General features: G+C 38.7%; 1 protein-coding gene and 2 long non-coding RNA genes across 3 annotated transcripts; all 3 read left to right on the plus strand.

Moving 5' to 3' along the window:
* The first annotated feature begins 993 nt into the window (after positions 1–993).
* On the plus strand, positions 994–3,110 carry LOC119887254. Its single transcript, XR_005441639.1, has 3 exons — positions 994–1,231; positions 1,407–2,094; positions 3,074–3,110. It is a non-coding gene; the product is annotated as an uncharacterized LOC119887254 (long non-coding RNA).
* On the plus strand, positions 3,107–6,379 carry LOC119887255. The gene is made up of 3 exons (XR_005441640.1): positions 3,107–3,167; positions 3,263–3,414; positions 5,756–6,379. It is a non-coding gene; the product is annotated as an uncharacterized LOC119887255 (long non-coding RNA).
* Positions 6,380–12,336: 5,957 nt separating this feature from the next.
* LOC119887252 (meprin A subunit beta-like) lies at positions 12,337–18,015 on the plus strand. Its single transcript, XM_038698128.1, has 13 exons — positions 12,337–12,465; positions 12,567–12,585; positions 12,697–12,747; positions 12,853–12,896; positions 13,020–13,098; positions 13,624–13,741; positions 13,918–14,096; positions 14,691–14,909; positions 15,166–15,324; positions 16,351–16,566; positions 16,691–17,158; positions 17,258–17,437; positions 17,822–18,015. Exons 1-13 carry the CDS (start codon positions 12,391–12,393, stop codon positions 18,013–18,015), a joined length of 2,001 nt encoding a protein of 666 aa, XP_038554056.1. The 5' UTR covers positions 12,337–12,390.
* The last annotated feature ends 542 nt before the right edge of the window (positions 18,016–18,557 follow it).

An 18,557-nucleotide genomic window follows, 5' to 3' on the forward strand; every position in this document is an offset into this window, starting at 1 on the left:
ATAGACAGCAGTTCACCAAAGTCATCAAAAAAGTTTGCACAGTATTTAGGGGGCCTGTAGATATTTAGAAAAATAGCTTGAGAAGAGGAATTCAGCTGAAGAGCCACATATTCAAAAGAAGCAAAATTCCCAAAAGACATCTAGAGATCTCTCAAGTGGTTAGGAGTTGCCAGTAGTCATTTATTAATGTGTAGGCCTATATTATGATGTATTATCTTGAAAATTCTTTATTGTTAAATGTGTGTTGAATATAAACTCCTCTTAGGAGTTTCACCATTCAATGTGAATTTATCTGAGAATATTCTTAAATAAGGAAATCTCTTTGATGTGATTGGTCCTTGGCTACATCGTCATCCAAAATCCTTTTTGAGGCACAGCAAAGTGTCGTGAATCAGTACTAAGACTGATACTTGAGATTTAGTCCTACACTTCACTCAAATGAGTTTCCTCAAGCTTCAAAGACATTTCGGGTAAGATTGTATCCTTAAATAGTGTTGATGTATGGCTGAATGTTTCATTTTATCAGCAGTGAACCTAATAAACCCCTCAGCCCTTCAATTGCAGACACAAGTTGCCTCATCTGAAGTGGCTGTACTATGTATTTGTAAAGGAAAAATTTTCCACTGTGGTAATGAAAGTTGGTGAGGAATGTTCAGTTTTTATTTAAGATTTGAGATGCAGGGGGGATATTGTACTGTTTTAGAAAAGTTCATTAGTCCAGCTGTGACTGTGAGATTTTATAATGAATATGTATGTAATAGGCAGGCTTTCAGCCTAGTAAGGCCATGGTCTGTTGCAGCCTCTCAATAAAGCTCCACCCCCTGTCTCTCCAGAAGCAGGCACACACCTTTGCCTCCTTAAGAGTTGATTTATAGCGAACACTCAGGATCTCTCTGTAGGCATTGTGTTCCAGTGTGGCTAGAGAGCAGGTATGTCTTGTAGAAGTCATGTCAAGGCTGACAATGTTTTAATTTGTTTTCATCACAGGCATTTTAAGCCACCTGTTGTCCAGACCTTGTCGGCTGAAGAGCCTGTTGTGTTAAAGTTCACCGCAGATAAGGCATTGGTGGTTGATAACCCTGAGATACAAATATGCTATCTAGTAGAGCTATGCAAGTTTAGTAGTTTGTGTGCCTTTGATAACATGATTTACATTGCAGTAGGCCTAAACGTCTGATCCGTAAATGAGGTGGTGTCAAAGCTGGGCTGACTATTTACTGCATTGTTTGAGGTAAATATCATTTGTCAGGTATTTAGCAGGTATGTTTTTGTAGTATGTGTTAAATAACTGAACTAATTAAATTCTTGTAATTTTAGGGTTGTATAGCCACTGCTGTTTTGCCTGCCTGATCAACTGCTATTTTTTTTTTATTTTTTTTTTTTAATGTGGAATCTTATTTTATTAGATTTGTTATAGGTGAATGGGCCCCTGTGAATGTTTTTGCCAACTGCTAAGGTCTGCTGAGGGTGTGGCCGTTTTCTCTGTTTTGGCTGTGTGAGTTCCCTCAGCTTGTTGGCCATTATTTCCCCTTCTTTTAAGTGTTGTGCCAGACAGACAGGGTGGAGGATTTTGAGAACCCCTTTCCCCTTCACTGCATGTGGTGGTGTGTATGACAGCTGTGTGCGCATGCTTAACTTAGTTTTATTGTGTGGTGTTTGATGTGTGTATTCTGCTGTGTTTAGGTGGCTGCGCACTGGTGTGAGTAGCGGTGTCAAGGTGGCCCACAGCTCAATTCATAGCCACATAATATTTCACTTTGATGCAGCAAAATGTTAGGTTAAAGAACAAGTTAGTTAAAAAAAAAATTGCAGGATGACCCTACATTTTCTTTTCTTGTCAATGCAGTGGTAAAAACTATATTCTTTTTGTCAGCCATCCTGCTTAAAACAAGTAATTGATTCATTATGTTTTTCTGTTGAGGCCCAAGTTGGAAACCATTAATCTGCATACATTTATGTGTTTACAAATGTTGAACCTATGCAACCAATTCTACTGGAGCTTGAGAGATACACACCACAACTGATTGCCCTGTACAGGCAGAAGGCCAAGAGAGCAGACGCCCTGCAGAGATCCTCCGGATTTATGACCTTCAAGTGAGTTTAAGATTGCCTTTGCCGTAGCAACAATGTTGATCACATAATGGTCAGTCAATACAGATTGGGACCTCTGTACTATAATAGTGAAATTTGATTATGATATTGTCTTGTGATGGATAGAGCCATTTATTTTCAATTGTCATTTCTCATTTGCATTCATTTTTGTACGTTTTCTGGTACATAATCACTTTAAAATCCATTTACAATCTTATTTTTAAATTCTTGGGCTGCCCTGAACACATAAACCAAGACAGAAAATCAACAATTTCGCTCAGATTTTATGTGCTGAGCATGACTTTTTATTTTTCTATCCGTCTAAGAGACCAACTCCATCCATGATTGGTCGCCATACGGTCTACTGCCAGTTGCAAGCAAACAGAGAGAGACTATAAGCCTTCTCCACAAGCAGCACACCTGCGGTTGTTCCCAAAGAATCGTGGATGAAAAAGTTCAAAACGTGTTTTTTGGGCAGTAAAACGTACGGCTGACAATGAAAGTTGAAAGCAGACAGATAGCAGCCTGTATGTGTGTGTCACTGTATGATACAGCAAGAAAGAAACTGAAAAGGGCGGTGCAAGCTGGTGTGTGTGCAGCATTGTGCGGGACAGAACTGTAGGCGCTTGTGCAAATCTCCGCATCCCAAAATTGAAAACCGCATACCAACCCAATGAAGGAATAGTCAAATATTTGGGTCCAGCCCTACTGCACTGGCTTCCACATCTCTTCTTTCTATTGTGATGTTTAAGGTTATAGTTGGCTTCTATTTCTTCTTTTGTTTGAGTCACTGTGTTTGTTTAAATTTGACTTGTCTTTAGTAGTTGCAGCTGGATGGAGTTGTTGTTGTTGTTGTTGTTATTATTATTATTATTATTATTATTATTATTATTATTTTAGAATTACATTGGTAGAACTGTTACACTTTATGGCTTGATGTGCTGTAAAATATCTGTATAATAATTATTATTTTGATTGTCAGTCTAGGAACAATATGAGGTACACATGGGATGCCACCCTCCGTGGCCTCCAAGTGAACCTGCTAGCAGATGACTGACGTCTTCAAAACCTGCAATGTAAGTAGGCCTACTCAGTGTACTCACAGAAATGTCTATCAACGACAAGTAAGATGAAATGTAATATGGAAAACCAACTCAAATACCTCTTCTAGCAACTGACAGGTTTAAAGAGATGAAAGAATACATAAGGATACATCCCTGGTCCTGGGACCCAGAACCAGGGAGCAGACCTGCTGTCGAGACGGGGGCTGAGGCCCGGGGAATGGAGACTCCACCCCCAGGTGTTGGAGTTATTATGCGACAGGTTCGGACCCATAACGTGGACTTGTTTGCATCTCGAGAGACTTCGCACTGTCCCCTGTGGTTCTCCCTTTCGCCCCCAGCCCCGCTAGGGCTGGATGCCATGGTACGGACGTGGCCAATGCTGCGCCTGTATGCTTTTGCTGATCGTGTGTTCAGAAGCGGGGAGCCCAGCCTTGGGAGACCCGAAACACAACAGCAACTGGTCTGCTTTCCTCCACCGGGAGGACCTCGGAGTGTAAATACCCACAAGTAGCTAATTGAAAGCCTGAAGAAATAAATGTGAAATCTTTAGTCTGCATTTGAAGGCATCAACAGAATCAGAAGAGCGCATAGATGGTGGAAGGTCATTCCACAACCTAGGGGCAACAGCCTGAAAAGATCGGTCACCTCTAGTACGGTAGCGAGTGCGTGGAACCGTCAGCAGGTTCTGATCCACAGACCTCAGAGCACGCACAGGGGTATAACGCTGAATCAGGTCACTAATATAGGGTGGAGCCTGGCCATGTAAAGCTCTGAAAACTAAAACCAAAATTTTAAAATTTATCCTATAAGACACTGGTAGCCAATGAAGTTCTTTTAGGATTGGTGATATGTGAGACCTCCTATTAGTACGTGTTAAAATTCTGGCTGCAGAGTTTTGTACTAATTGCAGTCGAGAGAGCTCCTTCTGGTTTAGGCATAAAAATAAACTATTACAATAGTCTAACCGCGACGACACAAAGGCGTGAATGATTAGCTCCAAATCATTTCTTGAAACTATATTTCTAAGTTTTGAGATTTTCCTTAATTGAAAGAAGCAGTTTCTCGTCAGCTGCTTGCAGTGCTGCACTAACGACATGTCTTTGTCCAGGACAACTCCCAAATTTCTAAGACTTTGCTTAGCAGACTGGCCTAAATCACCCAAGTATTGTTTAATTCCTGGAATTGCATCCTCAGGGGCAATGATTAATGTTTCTGTTTTGTCTGCATTTAGCTGCAGGGAGTTTTCACTTAGCCATTTTTTAATTTCCACAAGACAATGGAGCAAGGAGTTTAACTTCCAGATCTCTGACGGCTTGAAGCAGCAGTAAAGTTGGATATAAGTTGGTGTGTGTGATGTTGCATCCTTGCAAAGTGAAGTTTCTCTCATAAATCTGTGACTATAATGTCAGAGAATATTCAAGTCTTTTACTTGTAGATTAATCTTGGAAATTAAATTCTGTCTCGGATTATTACTTTTTACGGATTTTTAAAAAAAAAATTTTTATTACATTGGACCTTATGTGCAGGTGTACCTAATGTACCTAGATAATTGGGCTACAAATTTACTCAATGCGATGCCAACAAGCCTCCCTGGCTTTGTCGTCCGCCACGATATTAAGCCGTTAACTTGTCTTTACATTCATAATTTCCTGACACTGCCAACGTGCATTCCTCTAGAGAAATACGGAGCATGCGTCGTTGCGAAAAAAACTCTGCCTGTACGGCCGAACACACCCCTTTGATGCGAACGCGCACCAACTCCAATTAAGTTAACACTGGGTTAACACCGACTGAACTAAACATCGTATCCATCTTCGTAGTACCGTTTAACTCCAGTGTGGCAGTCAGAGCTTTCCTGATAACCCCGAGTTAACTCTGAGTAGGTTGAACTCTCTTCGTAGTACAGACCACTGGGGTTTGATTCTGTGTATTTATATTAGTAGCATTGTTTTTGAACAGGGCATACTTTTAGAAAAAATGAGTATGAGTACCCAATGTGTAACAAAGAAACAGACTTCAGAACGTGGCTGGCATGTGCCCACTAAGGAGAACTATAGGTCTAAGTTGAGCAGAATAAAGTATATGGTGCATGGATCTCAAAACCTAAATTCCCCGTATGAGGACACAAGATTTTATGAGGCTAAGTTTAGCTGAAGCTAAATAAGGCTTAAGCAGTCTAGTTAAAAAAAATTAAATGGATATTGTTGTTAGGTCATTGTGTAGGTTTACTGTTTGGAAGGAAGTATCCCACTGATGCAGCTCAGCAAGTAAACACATAAAGGCTAACTTCTAAAATTGATATGTTTTGTGGCTTGTCTAAGTCAAACTGCTGAAGTCTCATATCTTCTAATGAACTTCAGAATTTTTTCCTCGTTCTCTTAAAGTTGAGTCAGATTAAGAAAGCGTTAGTCAGTATAGACAGAACAGCCACCAGTAACTTAACATTTTGGCATGTGAGTATTGTATCAAGACAGGCTTTGAAAAAATAATAAAATATGCTATTAAGTGTGTGAGTGTGTGGGGGGGGGGGCACTGATGAGCATGCAGTGCTAGCTTTCTTTTATAATTGTCCTCATAATTGGATTGTTTGTATTTTGCAGTGCAAAGGTGAACCAGACACTGTTGACACTCCTCACTGTGTACACTGACCTGGTGCAGTCCGCTTCAGCCGAAGTGAAAGGTGGCTGTGGATAGATTTGTCGATTTCTCTGAGGGTGGTGATGGTACAGTGGATAAGACGCATGCCTTTTGTGTGAGAGACCCGGGTTTAATTCCCCATTGTGACACATCCACCAATGTGTCTCTGAGCAGAACACTTTAGCCCTAGTTCCTTCAGGGGCGTGCGACCTCTTACACATATAGTTATTGTAAGTATGTTTGACTAAAAGCATCAGTTAAATGTTAATGTAACTTATGTACAAACTCCTGAAAGCACTTCTGAACTGGCCGTTCAGGCCAGCTGTGAAGAGGTCCACAAGATGAGGGAGGCACTCACTCACTCACTCACTCACTCACTCACTCACTGGGTGACATCACTTATTATTCTCTATACTAATTATTTGTAAATGTACCTGCTTTGCGCCTGCCTCGACTTCTCCCTGTACTCAATCACACACACACACCTTTACCTCTGGTCTCTCATTGAAAATACACAGTCTTTCCCCGCCTCTCTGTCTGCTCCCCTGAGTTTATCCATCAGCAGTAGGATATGTTTTATAAAGTCACCAAAAAGACACAGAACTCTTTATTTTATTTATTTTTAATTTATTTTATTATTCCTTACTTTTAAAGACCATGTCAAAGTCTGCAGAAACCTTTATTGTTCCATTACCTCGTCTACCTGACTTAACAGTTTGCATAGTGTGGAACTTCTTATTTTAAACAATCTTTATTAGCCATCTTTATTTGCTTATGATTCCATAAAACTCCACATTTAAAGCTCCCTTTTATATTATTTAAATAAAAGTGCTGCTGGTGGAATAAAATTATGCAGAATCACTCTTTCCACAAAACACAGTAAAGTAAGTAGTAAAAGGAAGTTTTATTTAGCTCAAGAGATTCAAGTTATCACATGACCCCAAAAAATCTCATTAAGATTCTGAAAATAGAGAATGTTCAACATTACTGCAAAAAAGGAGGAAAACAAATTGATTATAATAATTGTTGCTGGTTAATATCTGATCAAGCAGTTAATTACTTGGTCTATTCAGCTTTGTTGAAGATGTGCCTTATTTTGTCTGTTAAATGTAGAAATGATGGAAGATGTGAGAAGATAATAAAGAGAACTTGAATTGTAATAATGGAGTTGTATTTGTATTTTTGAGGACTCCTATCTGAAAATGGGCATTTTGTACATTGTAAGTTTACTAGTAGTTTTTGTCGAGTGAGTTTCCATTAGTATTTGAGTCTAGCACAATTACTTTTTTTTTTTTTTTTGAGTCGATTTCTCTCAGTACAAGTTGTGCACAATTATTTGAGTAAAGAATAAGTGGAATTCAATTTTAATAAGCATCAGTGAATCACTGTAATTTAGTATGCAGAAATTAAATGTGTTTAGTCAAATTATATTACCACTATAAAAGTTTGAGGTAATCAGTTTCCACAAATATTTTGAGTATTCTGAACTTATCCGGGTTTACAGTGTTAAGTAAGACATATCTTTATTTTTTTTATTAATTTTTTTGTTTAATCCGTACAAAAAAATTAATTTTAAAACAAAAACTTGTGGTTTTGCAGGGTGTGTTGGACTATTTTACGACCGGCTGCAATGACTTCCTTTTAATTTTTATTCATGACTTTGAAGAAGACAAAACTCAAGTCACAGGCATGCATGTAATTGCCATGGGGCAAACACTTTCTGTTTTTAATTACACTCAGTCAGGTGGAGGCAGCATTCATTTTTCTAAGCATAATGGTGTAACAAAAGAAGATACTCCGCGTGTGTGTGTAAGTGTGCACACATACATTCTGGCCGTGTAGTCTGAGATTGTAGATAGACCCTTTGAGGCAAAAGAGGCAGTAGAAAGTGGACTGACAAGATGCTGGTCTGAGGTGAGCGCCGAAACAATGTATTACTCAAACAAAACTCTCATAACAATATTGTTGGCAGCATGTTGCATTTAAGTTCATTATTTGAGAGTTTGTCCATGAGTTTGTAGAAGCAGCCAGTCTCCATAGGCCTATCACTAGTTGGTTTCTCTCTTTGGGTTAACTGCTTCACATTGGTGATTCTGGATAACACACACGCAGACACTTACTATTTCACTCACTCACTCAGATTTCGCCCTTGTCACGAGACATGCCAGGTATTCATATCTGCAACTCCTGAAGTGTTTTGCATTTTCAAATCCATCTTTCTGTTTGATACAGCTGTACGCAGACATATTAGAACAATCTATTCAGGTTCGAGCAGTCTTTGCTGTGGCAATATTCTACCCACTTTAGACTGAACAGCCCCTTATGATATCAGAAATTAATCCGGCCTCAGTGTGTAAATGACTGACTAATGTTTTTTTCTTCTATATGTATTTCATTAAACCAATGCTGTGCCCATAGCCAAATACATATTGTGTAGCTGATTTTTATTTTATTTTATTTTTTCTCCTGACTGTATGTCATCTTCATCCTGTTTTTCTCTGCACCACACTATTATTATTATTATTTTTTTTTTATGGTAAACCAATGCATTTACTGCCTAACAAAAGAACCATCCTAAAATGACCAGGGCTTTTTGAGAAATGTTCTTAATTTACAGCATGCATGCTGATCTATACAGTGTGGAATGGATTAGGAGCCACTAAAGACTATCATTAAATGGCTCCCTATTCACATGTTGGAATTTTATGGAATGGGAGCACAAACCAACTGTATGTTGTGTGCAGCTTAATTATTTAATAAATTGTATTACAAAAGTTAGTGATACAGCTCCAGCAATCTATATTGTGATAACATAAAACAATCAAGCATCCTTCAAAATTGAATAGATCCAGAGGAAGATATACTGTATAAACACATTAAATTATACAACAAGCCTTAAAAGAAAATGTGAAACAATAGCTCAATGAGCTGAGAATGACCAAAATATCTTTTATAAAGAAAACTAGAATTAAAGCGTAGGACCTATCAGACGCTGAAAATAACACCCCATTAAAAGGTGACATTCAAGATCAGTGGAGGTAGCAAGACAAAGAGTCTGCAGCAATGCTTTCAGTTCTATGAGGCTGTACTTGGGCACAGCGTTGCTTTGGGCCAAATGCTAACATCAGCTGGCTAACAGGCTCACAATGATTGAATGATAAAATGCATGCTGATGTTCAGCAAGTATAAAATGAACCATCTTAGTTTTGCATGTTAGCCTGCTAACGTTTAAACCAAAGTACTGGTTTTGTCATGATGGTGCTAGTTGAAAAGTCAGGGAATGAACAAAGTCATTACAATTCTTCCTGACGGGAACAGTGACCGTCTGAACCAATTCCATTATAAACTAACAAATATGTGTTGAGATGTCACTTAAAAAAAACCCAACAAAAACATGATATCTGCACCCCATTTCAACACTGCCAACCTGAGAGCCACAAAATATTTGCACACCAACAGAGATAGTTCATTGCAGAGGTTCAGTGACTTACATCTATCAGACATCCATCCGATTCCCATTTAAGAACGTATAATCAGCCTTTTCACCCTTTCTTGTTTCTTTAGTTTTAAACAGTCTCTGAGGTGTGAATCTTACTTTTTCAACTTCGGGCCAATTCTTTCCAGGTTTTCCATTTTTATGTATCATGATATTGCCTATTCATACAGCTTAAACATGTTCGATAGCAGATTATCCTTAAACTGACTGCAATAACTTCAGAATCTCACTGACAGTTTCCCTAGGTTGTAGCAATAATAGTTGATTTCGACACTTCAAAGGGAATTTATTGAAAACTTGAAACAGAATGGCCAGTCTTTCATTTAACATGTGTTGCATGTATTTCTTTTGACCTTATTGCTATGCATCATTTTCATAGCGTGTTCCATAAAAGTTTAATGTACTGAAGATTACATCTCTACATCACACCATCTCCAGATCTCCAGCTCAGATTATGACTGATAAACTAAAACATTATTGAATTTACAAAATACATTTTTATGGATTATAACCTACTGTGGTTTGTGTATGGGTTTTTTTGTTATTTTGCATTACCTTGTTGTATTGTAATGAAAAACACTTTGATCTCTAAACAGCAGTGGTTTGTTTGACAGTGTCAGGATGTGACATAGCAAAGTGTGTTTTAAGGCGTGCCTTATACTCAATTGTTTAAAAGTAGCTAATTCACACAAGAAAATCTGAGTTTCCTAAATGCCCCGTCGGACCTGCTTTCACGTGTAGCCCAGCACCACTGATTTTCAGTATCAGTCAGCCCCACGTTTGATTCAGCTTTATGGAACTTATTGAGATCAAGAGTCCCTTGTCACAAAACCTAAAGGTTTTATGTCACATTATGCCTCAAGCATAATGTGACATAAAGCCTAACACTACACTTGTTAGAGGACTAACATTTAATGTCGAAACAATTCAATATCAAAGCCCCTGTTCTGCAGGTTATCAACAACTTGCATTAATTTGCTCTTGGAGCCGTCACTGCTTGACAGAGCCATTGAGCCTCTGACTGTAAAGTTGTGGGACATTGCCGACCACTGGCAGGCAGGTGAGTTTTACTTTGTCATGTGCAATCACTGTATTGATCTTATAGATGGGGAAATTACTGATGTTCTCAAAGTTCATGGTAGATCAGTGATTTCCCATCTCTCCATTCGTGTATTTTGGTGGACGATGCATGTGAACTGTTTAGTTATTGGGGGATTTGGGTGGAAACACTGCATGAAAACTTAATCGGCACTAATAAAGAGAGGAGGAGGGTGGAACAGTAACAACAGACAGGTAATGGGGGGGGGGGGGATTTAAACAACTGCAGATATATTTACATTTCCGCTATCGCTGTGGTGTAAAATCCCTGTGATGGAAGATAACATCCAGGTGTCTTTCATAAAAAAGGAATAAATGTATAGATATGCACAGAAATAATATAAAAGAGGGACATGAAGCAAAGCAGTGTATCCCTTTCTATTAAACCCCCCAGTTATATATTATATTGTCTTACATATTTCATGCATAGAACCAGAAAGCATAACTCAATAAAAATGTATAATGCTAAACAAAATCCACTTCGTGAAGCTAAAGTTAACTCAGCAGCTAGCAGTAAAGTAGGCAAGTTGTGAGGCTTGTATATGGAGATTGTCCGCATGCATCAGTTCAGCTACATTAGTTCCATCTATTTCATGAATCCATCTTTTAAATAATATAAAGCAGAGGACAAGAAATATCAATAAGTAATCACCAAAGCCTAAGACATGACCAGTCCAGGGAGGTATTCTGCATCTGAAAAAAGGTACTGAACAGCACAACACTGAAAGAGTACGTGGAAGTGGTTAGTATTAACACTTCACAGCAAAAAGGTTAAACATAACCTGGTTGGAGTTTACATGTTCTCCTGGGGTCTGTGTGTGTTTCCTCCTACAATCCAAAGATGTGCAAGTTAGGAGAATCAGATGTAAATTTGTTTGACCATTCCTGTCTGTTCAGGGTGTATGTTGCCTCAACCCTAATGCATGTTGAGATAGGCTGTAGTTGCCGTTGAGTCTGAACAGAATCACCAGCACAGAAAATGAATGAATGCGTATTTATTGTGCAGGATGAGACACAAATATGGAGATGTTAGCATTGTCCTCAAACCACTGTGGAACCCAAACTGCAAAGAAGGGCTTAGTGTCGGTGTTTAGTGTTTTTAAAATTGTTTTATGGATGTGTCCAATTAAAAGTAAAGACAAAGTTATGTTTATCTAATTTTTAACTGTGATGGTACATTTAACGTCTTTGCAGATATGAGCAAGATGTCTCTGAATATTGGTAGGTTAAAAAATTTGTGGAAAAAGTTGCAAGACATAAAAATTTCTAGCGCAGCTTCAAAAACACAAAGAACCACCTTGCCTGGATCCGCTAGTTTTCAAGGTTTAAACACCAGGATTCTTTGTCACTGTGGGCAATTGTCAGCATGCTTTTTTTTGTTCAATTGTTGAAATCTGGAGCCAGAACAGTGTTGACAGTGACTGTTTTGATGTAATCCTTTTGTGTTTCTCAGAAAGGTTACCACAATAAGAGCATCCCATTCTGTCTTGCCATTCAACAATCAATGTAGCCTGAATATCGGGGTGTTTTTTGTTGTTGTTTTTTTTAAATTATGTAAGTATGCATCCAAGATAATGGTTATCTATCACAAGGACAAACTAAACATTGGCTTGTAATGAGCTTTGAACTAAAGAGCCCTGAGAATACAGAGCTGCCCAAGCTGCATTTTTCTTTATTCACTGTATTACTACAGTGAAAAAACAGCCATAAGAATGTGTATTGATTTATCGTGCATCAATAAAAGTTGTAGTTTAATAAATAAAAAAAAAGAACTGTTCTGCTGCCTCCTGGTTTAGTGTTTCACTGTGGTTTATCTGCAAATGTGTAAAGATTTGTTAGCAGATAGTGGAGTAGACTTAAGTGGTTGATTAACTCAGCTCTGTCAATTATCAACCTTGGTTCATGTGTACTTCTATTTTATTCCCTGTATGCACCTTTCTAATTTCGACTATCTGACTGTCTATAAGAGTCGTCACCTGCACCCTTCCATAGGCACTTTTGGACATGGCAGGAAGAAAACCCACAGACGTACTTGTTCTTAACATCGTATGCCTCTTAAGTGCTACTTCCCTTTGCTTGGTGAGGAATTGGTTAATTTTGTTAATATACTGTGTGATAACATGAAACTTTATTTTCATACATTTGCAAATCAATAACCTTTGTATTTCTCTGTTGTTTAGCCAACAACAAAAGTATTAGGTAGGTGATTTTTTTTTTTCAACCAAGACACAGAGTGCACGTGTTCCTTTCACCTTTCTATCGCTTTCGTTGTACGTTCTTTCATATTTATTTTCACATTCACTTACACAGACTATGATGTGGATGGCGGACGGGACCTTGACATTTTTGAGATCAATGAAGGTACGCAGAAACAAGGGGGAAAATACACTTTTCTTCCTCATGTTTCCAGATTGTTATTCAAGTAACCAAATTTAAACCAATTTTCTTTGTGCTTGTTCTCCATAGAGGCAGGGTTGAATCTTGTAGAGGGAGATATCGTGCTTGGTGTGGTATGTTTATTTAACTGATTCAAATTTTCACCTGCACAATTGAATTTTGTGGAATACAGCTCAGGCTTGACATATTTTAAAGTATTTCTGATTATGTTGTTCCTTTCTGCCTGACCACTGCAGAGTCAAACTCGAAATTCCATAATAGGGGATGGGTACAGGTGGCCAAAGACGATCCCATACTACATGGAAGATGACTTAGGTAAGAACACTTGGGAAAGTATATGTAAGCTCTGAAAAGCAATTCAATTCACCTGGAATTCACCTAAAATTTTCTATAAAAATCTTTTTTTTTCCTACAAATCCCAAATAAGTATTTGTGTGTACATACATACATTATATATTTGTTAATGCAATGCCCATAGTACACACAAACACAAATATTTATTATTTAAATTATTTAATTATTTGGTGTTATAACAATGCTTTATAGTAATAGTGATATTTTTACAGCAGTGGGATCTGTTTTACAGTTGAGCACACAATCATTTTTGCAACCAAAATGTTCCCAAAAAGTGTACACGTCATCTAAATTTACCTCAGAACACATAGACCACTCGGCGTATACTGTATGTTTGATGTTCAGCCGCTGCATTGAGTCAGACATTACCTTTACATTACACCTTATGGGTAATCTTGAATGTGAGCAGACTTAAATAATTCAGCAGAGGCCTTTTTTTCCGAAGATATATGTTTTCAACTTCAACGTGTATCCTCTTCTCTGCAGAGATCAATGCAAAAGGTGTGATTCTGAAGGCCTTTGAACAGTACAGGCTCAAGTCCTGCATCGACTTTGTGCCTTGGAGCGGTGAAGCAAACTACATTTCCATCTTTAAAGGGGGCGGGTAAGGCAAAAAGAACTTTGATTCTTTTACGGTCTGTTTTAGAGGGAAGAGACGAGCTGTACTTTCTCAAGAATGAACGCATTATATACTGTATTTCAAAATTTCAACTAATGTCATTGAGAAAAGACATTGTGGATTCCACGTGATGTTCATAAAATGTTTTTTTCTTCCAAAAGCTGTTTCTCCTCTGTGGGAAACCAGCGGGTTGGGAAGCAGGTATTGTCAATAGGGACAAACTGTGACCGTATTGCCACCATTGAACATGAGTTCCTGCACGCTCTGGGTTTCTGGCACGAGCAGTCCAGGGCAGACCGCAATGATTATGTCAATATCATGTGGGACCGCATCTCAGAGGGTACTGAATCTCTCACTGCTATACTCTGCCTCTAAATTATAATTAATTTAAAGAAATTATTTTACTAATTTGTGTTCCCACGTGTCATTTATGACATGCTTGCTTCATGACTTTGATTTGTATGTGTATGATTATAATTTTGTCAGATTGAGGAGTGTAAAGTAGCTTTTTATACATTACATTTATACAAGCTTTTCACAAAATTTACATTCTACTGAATCAGAAAAATCACTTCACTTAATGCAGTGTTCAAGGTTTTTTTATGTAGGACTTGAAGGGAAGAACTTCATGTGGCCATTGATATATTGCTTTTGTGATAGTAAGCATGCACATGCGTTGTTTTCCTGGCTGCAGAATCTTAACAAGATTAGCAAAAGACATCTGCTCATCAAGGAACTTCACACTTTTTATCTTAGCTGCACTGACCCACGTAAGTCTACCTAAGTCTATGAACAACTGTTGGCTGTTGATAAGCAACTTTTATGAGTGATCCTAGCAAACATCTCTGAAATCCACGCCCACATTTTGAGGGTGAAAAAAGACACTGTGGTAATGAAATGAACTGACTCCTTTTTATTTACGTCCGATCTGCAGGTAAAGAACACAACTTTAACACCTATAATGACACCACCTCCAGTTCTTTGGGCGTACCCTATGACTATGGTTCCATGATGCACTACAGTAAAAATGCCTTCCGCAACGGTACTGAGCCCACCATTGTCACCAAAATCCCTGCTTTCAGTGATGTCATTGGCCAGCGTATGGAGTTCAGTGACAGTGATCTGCTCAAGCTGCACCGCCTTTATAACTGCAGTAAGCATCAACATCCCACGACCAAGCTGTGTTTTATTATATACTGTAAATTAAGAAGGGATGTGTCAGCTTGCACCACCATTGATACCAAATTATTATTAGTAATGTTGATATTAGCTGTCAGGTAGACAGCTTATCTTCTGAATTATTGCTACATTGGAATATGTGAAGCATATCATTCTCTTTACTGCGTAATCAATCACTTTATAGCAGTTCAAAGTCACACCTGTGTATGTGTTTATGAAATTTCTTCTAGCCCAGGGCTCCACGTTCCTGGACTCATGTGACTTTGAACGTGAGAACATTTGTGGTATGATCCAGGGAGAAAAAATAAATAATACAAGAGACTGGGAGAGGGTTGCCGAAGCTGCTGGAGGGCCCAGAACTGACTACTCTAACATGGGCAAATGCACTGGTGAGAATCATAATACAGCAATATACATGGCACGTGGTGCAGATACTGTGAACATTGTTGCATTAAAGGATAAATTAAAAAAAATTAAAGTCTACGGTAAAACAACACTCACATGCTGCCCGTACGAAACTCTGGAGGTAGGAAAGTTAAGTGTATTAAAGAAGCTAGATAGCTAACTACTGACATTAACTTACAACGTCTCCACCAGCGCGTGTCAGACTGGACTGGAGCAGCTGCCGCTGCTAGGGTTGTGGGCAGACAAGACGTTCAACTGACGTCAAAGTTAGGAAATGGTACGGTCCATTTTAGGGGTGTCAGAAATCATACTTCAGGATTCTTGAATATAAGGCATGAGTATGGGAAATATATTGTAATATTTATAATTACATGTAAGAAAGACCCCCCTGAACTGTTGTTTTTGCCTCTTTTGGGGGGGTCGAAGTCTTAATTAGGGGGGTCAAACCCCCAATCCCCCACCGTAATTCAAACCATGTGTAGGTGGATACAATTCAGTCCTTGTTCTGTGTAGAAAGTTTTCCAAAGGTCTAACAAAGCTAATATAAGGCTTCAGCAGTCTGTGTTAGACAAATCAGGTATCTTCTAAAGTTTTTTTTTAGTATGATATTCCCTATTTGTATTATTATTATACCCTCACCACTGCTCAGCAAGATAACACTGTCCTGTAAAACCCAGTTGTTTTTTTTTAACGTAGACAGATGGAGCCTCACTGAACTTAAATATTAAACTTTAAAATTCATTTTAAAACAAGGACTGCAGATTTTGTCCCCCAATCTCTTACATTAAATTGGTATTAAGAGGGGGATCTCTTCACATCCAATATGGACAGGGGTAACAATTATGGCAAACAAATTGTTTCAGTGTACATACAGTATCATAATGTGAGTGTTGTTTTAAGATGTGAACCTTTTAATGGTTGTGATATGATCGAGTGGCCTGTATAACCCAACCTCTTATCATCCATGTCACTAATTGACATTATTAATAAAGGGAAATTTTTATCTTTAGGCTCGGGATATTTCATGCACTTTAACACTAGCGCCGCCAACACTGGGGATACAGCTCTGCTGGAGAGCAGGCTCCTTTACCCTAAAAGAGGATACCAGTGTCTGCAGTTCTTCTACTACAACAGCGCCGGTCCCCGTGACACACTGAGGATCCATGTCAGAGAGTATGACAAAGCTAACCCCAATGGAAAACTGCGCCTTATAAAGATCATAGATGGTGACTATTACCAAATTCTATGATTGCTTAAAATCTACTGTAACAATTTTGCTTGTGAAATATGGCCATTGTGCTCTTGGTGTTTTATAGATTGCATTTTTTTTTTTACCTCGTGCTGTAACAGGATCCCCTCAGGAGCTGTGGCAACTGCACCACGTGAGTCTAGACGTAAAAACAAAATTCCGGGTTGTTTTTCAAGGGACCAAGGAGGGTTCTGGGCCCTCCACAGGGGGACTGTCACTGGATGACATCAACCTTTCTGAGACAAGCTGCCCAGAGTTTATATGGCGTGTGAAAAACTTCAGTCACGTTATGGAAAACACCCCAACAAACACAGCTATTTTCAGTCCCCCATTCACCTCTAAAGAGGGTTACACCTTCCAAATGGAGCTGTACCCCAGCGGTAAGGCAGGTTACCCTGGTGAGCTCTCAGCCTATGCTCATCTGGTGGCTCGTGAAGGGGACACAGGGCAGAAATGGCCATGTCCCTGGAAACAGATAACCATGATGCTGATGGACCAACACCCACACATCCAAAAGCAAATGTCCAACCAGCGCAGTGTCACCACTGACCCCAACATGAAGGCAACAGGTACTTTCAGTGTATTTTCAAATCTATGCTACTTTACACATAACAAATCATGAAAGTGCTGTTTTGCTGTAATACTATATTTATACAACCTTTAAACAGACTCTGACATGTATTTCTGGGACGACCCTCGCAAGGTGGGCATTGAGGTCACAGATACAGATGGGTCCAAGTATTTCCGAGGACCTGGTGCCGGCACTCCAACGTATCTCACCCACCTCAGAGCCAAGAGCAGGGATTTTATCAAGGGAGGAGACGCCATCTTTCTCCTCACCATGGAGGGTAAAAGCTCCAGATTACAGAATGAACTTCACAAATTTCAACATAAAAACATAATGTGTGTCCAAAGATATCAAACATATAAGATACTGGTTATCATTTTTTGTGAAGGCCATCCATCTTACATCATAGATATCGATTACTAGTATGCAACATACTAATCTCTGCCACCTGTGCAAACAGCACGTGTGAAATGCATACCAGTGATGCATGGTTACATCCATGATCATATACCCACTATGCTGAAAAATCTACAGTCAATCACACGATTGACTGTAGATTTTAGATGTAGATCCATTCATTGCCTTTCATTTCATCATTCATGTTTATTGATGCTACTCCACTTGGATCCAATTAACCACTTTCTCACTTGCTATCCCTCTTCAGATGTGTCTAATCTGACAGTGACCCAGCCTCTGCCTTCCTCAACCCCGTCAACCCCGTCAACCCCGTCAACCACCACCCCACGACCTGTCACCACTGCTTCCTCTGATGTCTGCCTCAAAGTGCAGTGTCTGAATGATGGAGTCTGCGTGGAGAACAATGGAAAGGGTGTTTGCAGGTGTGTGCTTTTTGACTGAGCTCACAAAACTGCACATTTAACAATCCTGTCTGACTTTTTAAAATCAAATTTTAAAATCAAATTAAAAAATTAAATTGTTCTAATTTACATTATTCCTATGTGATTTTGTTATTAACATTTGGGAAATGAACTGCTGGCAGCCAGTTAACCAGTTAGCTTAGTTTACCAAGTAACACTTTAACATTTAATAAAGTTTATAACACGCTATAATGTGGTTGTAAGCAGATATAAGGTCTTGTTAGATAGAAGTGTTGAAAACACTGCACATTAACAAACACCAATGTTCTTTAATCTGTCTATCACTATTATGTGATATGAACAATTTATTTTGTTTATGTACTGTAATAAATAGTGGGGTTAAAGTGAAGTGTCACAGTTTAGCATAAGACTGGAAACAGCCAGGCCAAAGGTAACAAAATCATCCTCCCAGCATCTCTAAAGCGCTAATTAACATGTTTTATCTTGTTTGTTTATAATGTACAAAACAAAACACACAATGTGAAAAAGGTTTTACTGTGTGTGCAGCTATTTCTTGACTGG

This window comes from Micropterus salmoides, unplaced genomic scaffold (assembly GCF_014851395.1).
Source record: "Micropterus salmoides isolate LMB-PRFRI ecotype aquatic unplaced genomic scaffold, ASM1485139v1 Ms_hic_scaffold_4093, whole genome shotgun sequence".
Taxonomy (NCBI): Eukaryota; Metazoa; Chordata; class Actinopteri; order Centrarchiformes; family Centrarchidae; genus Micropterus; species Micropterus salmoides.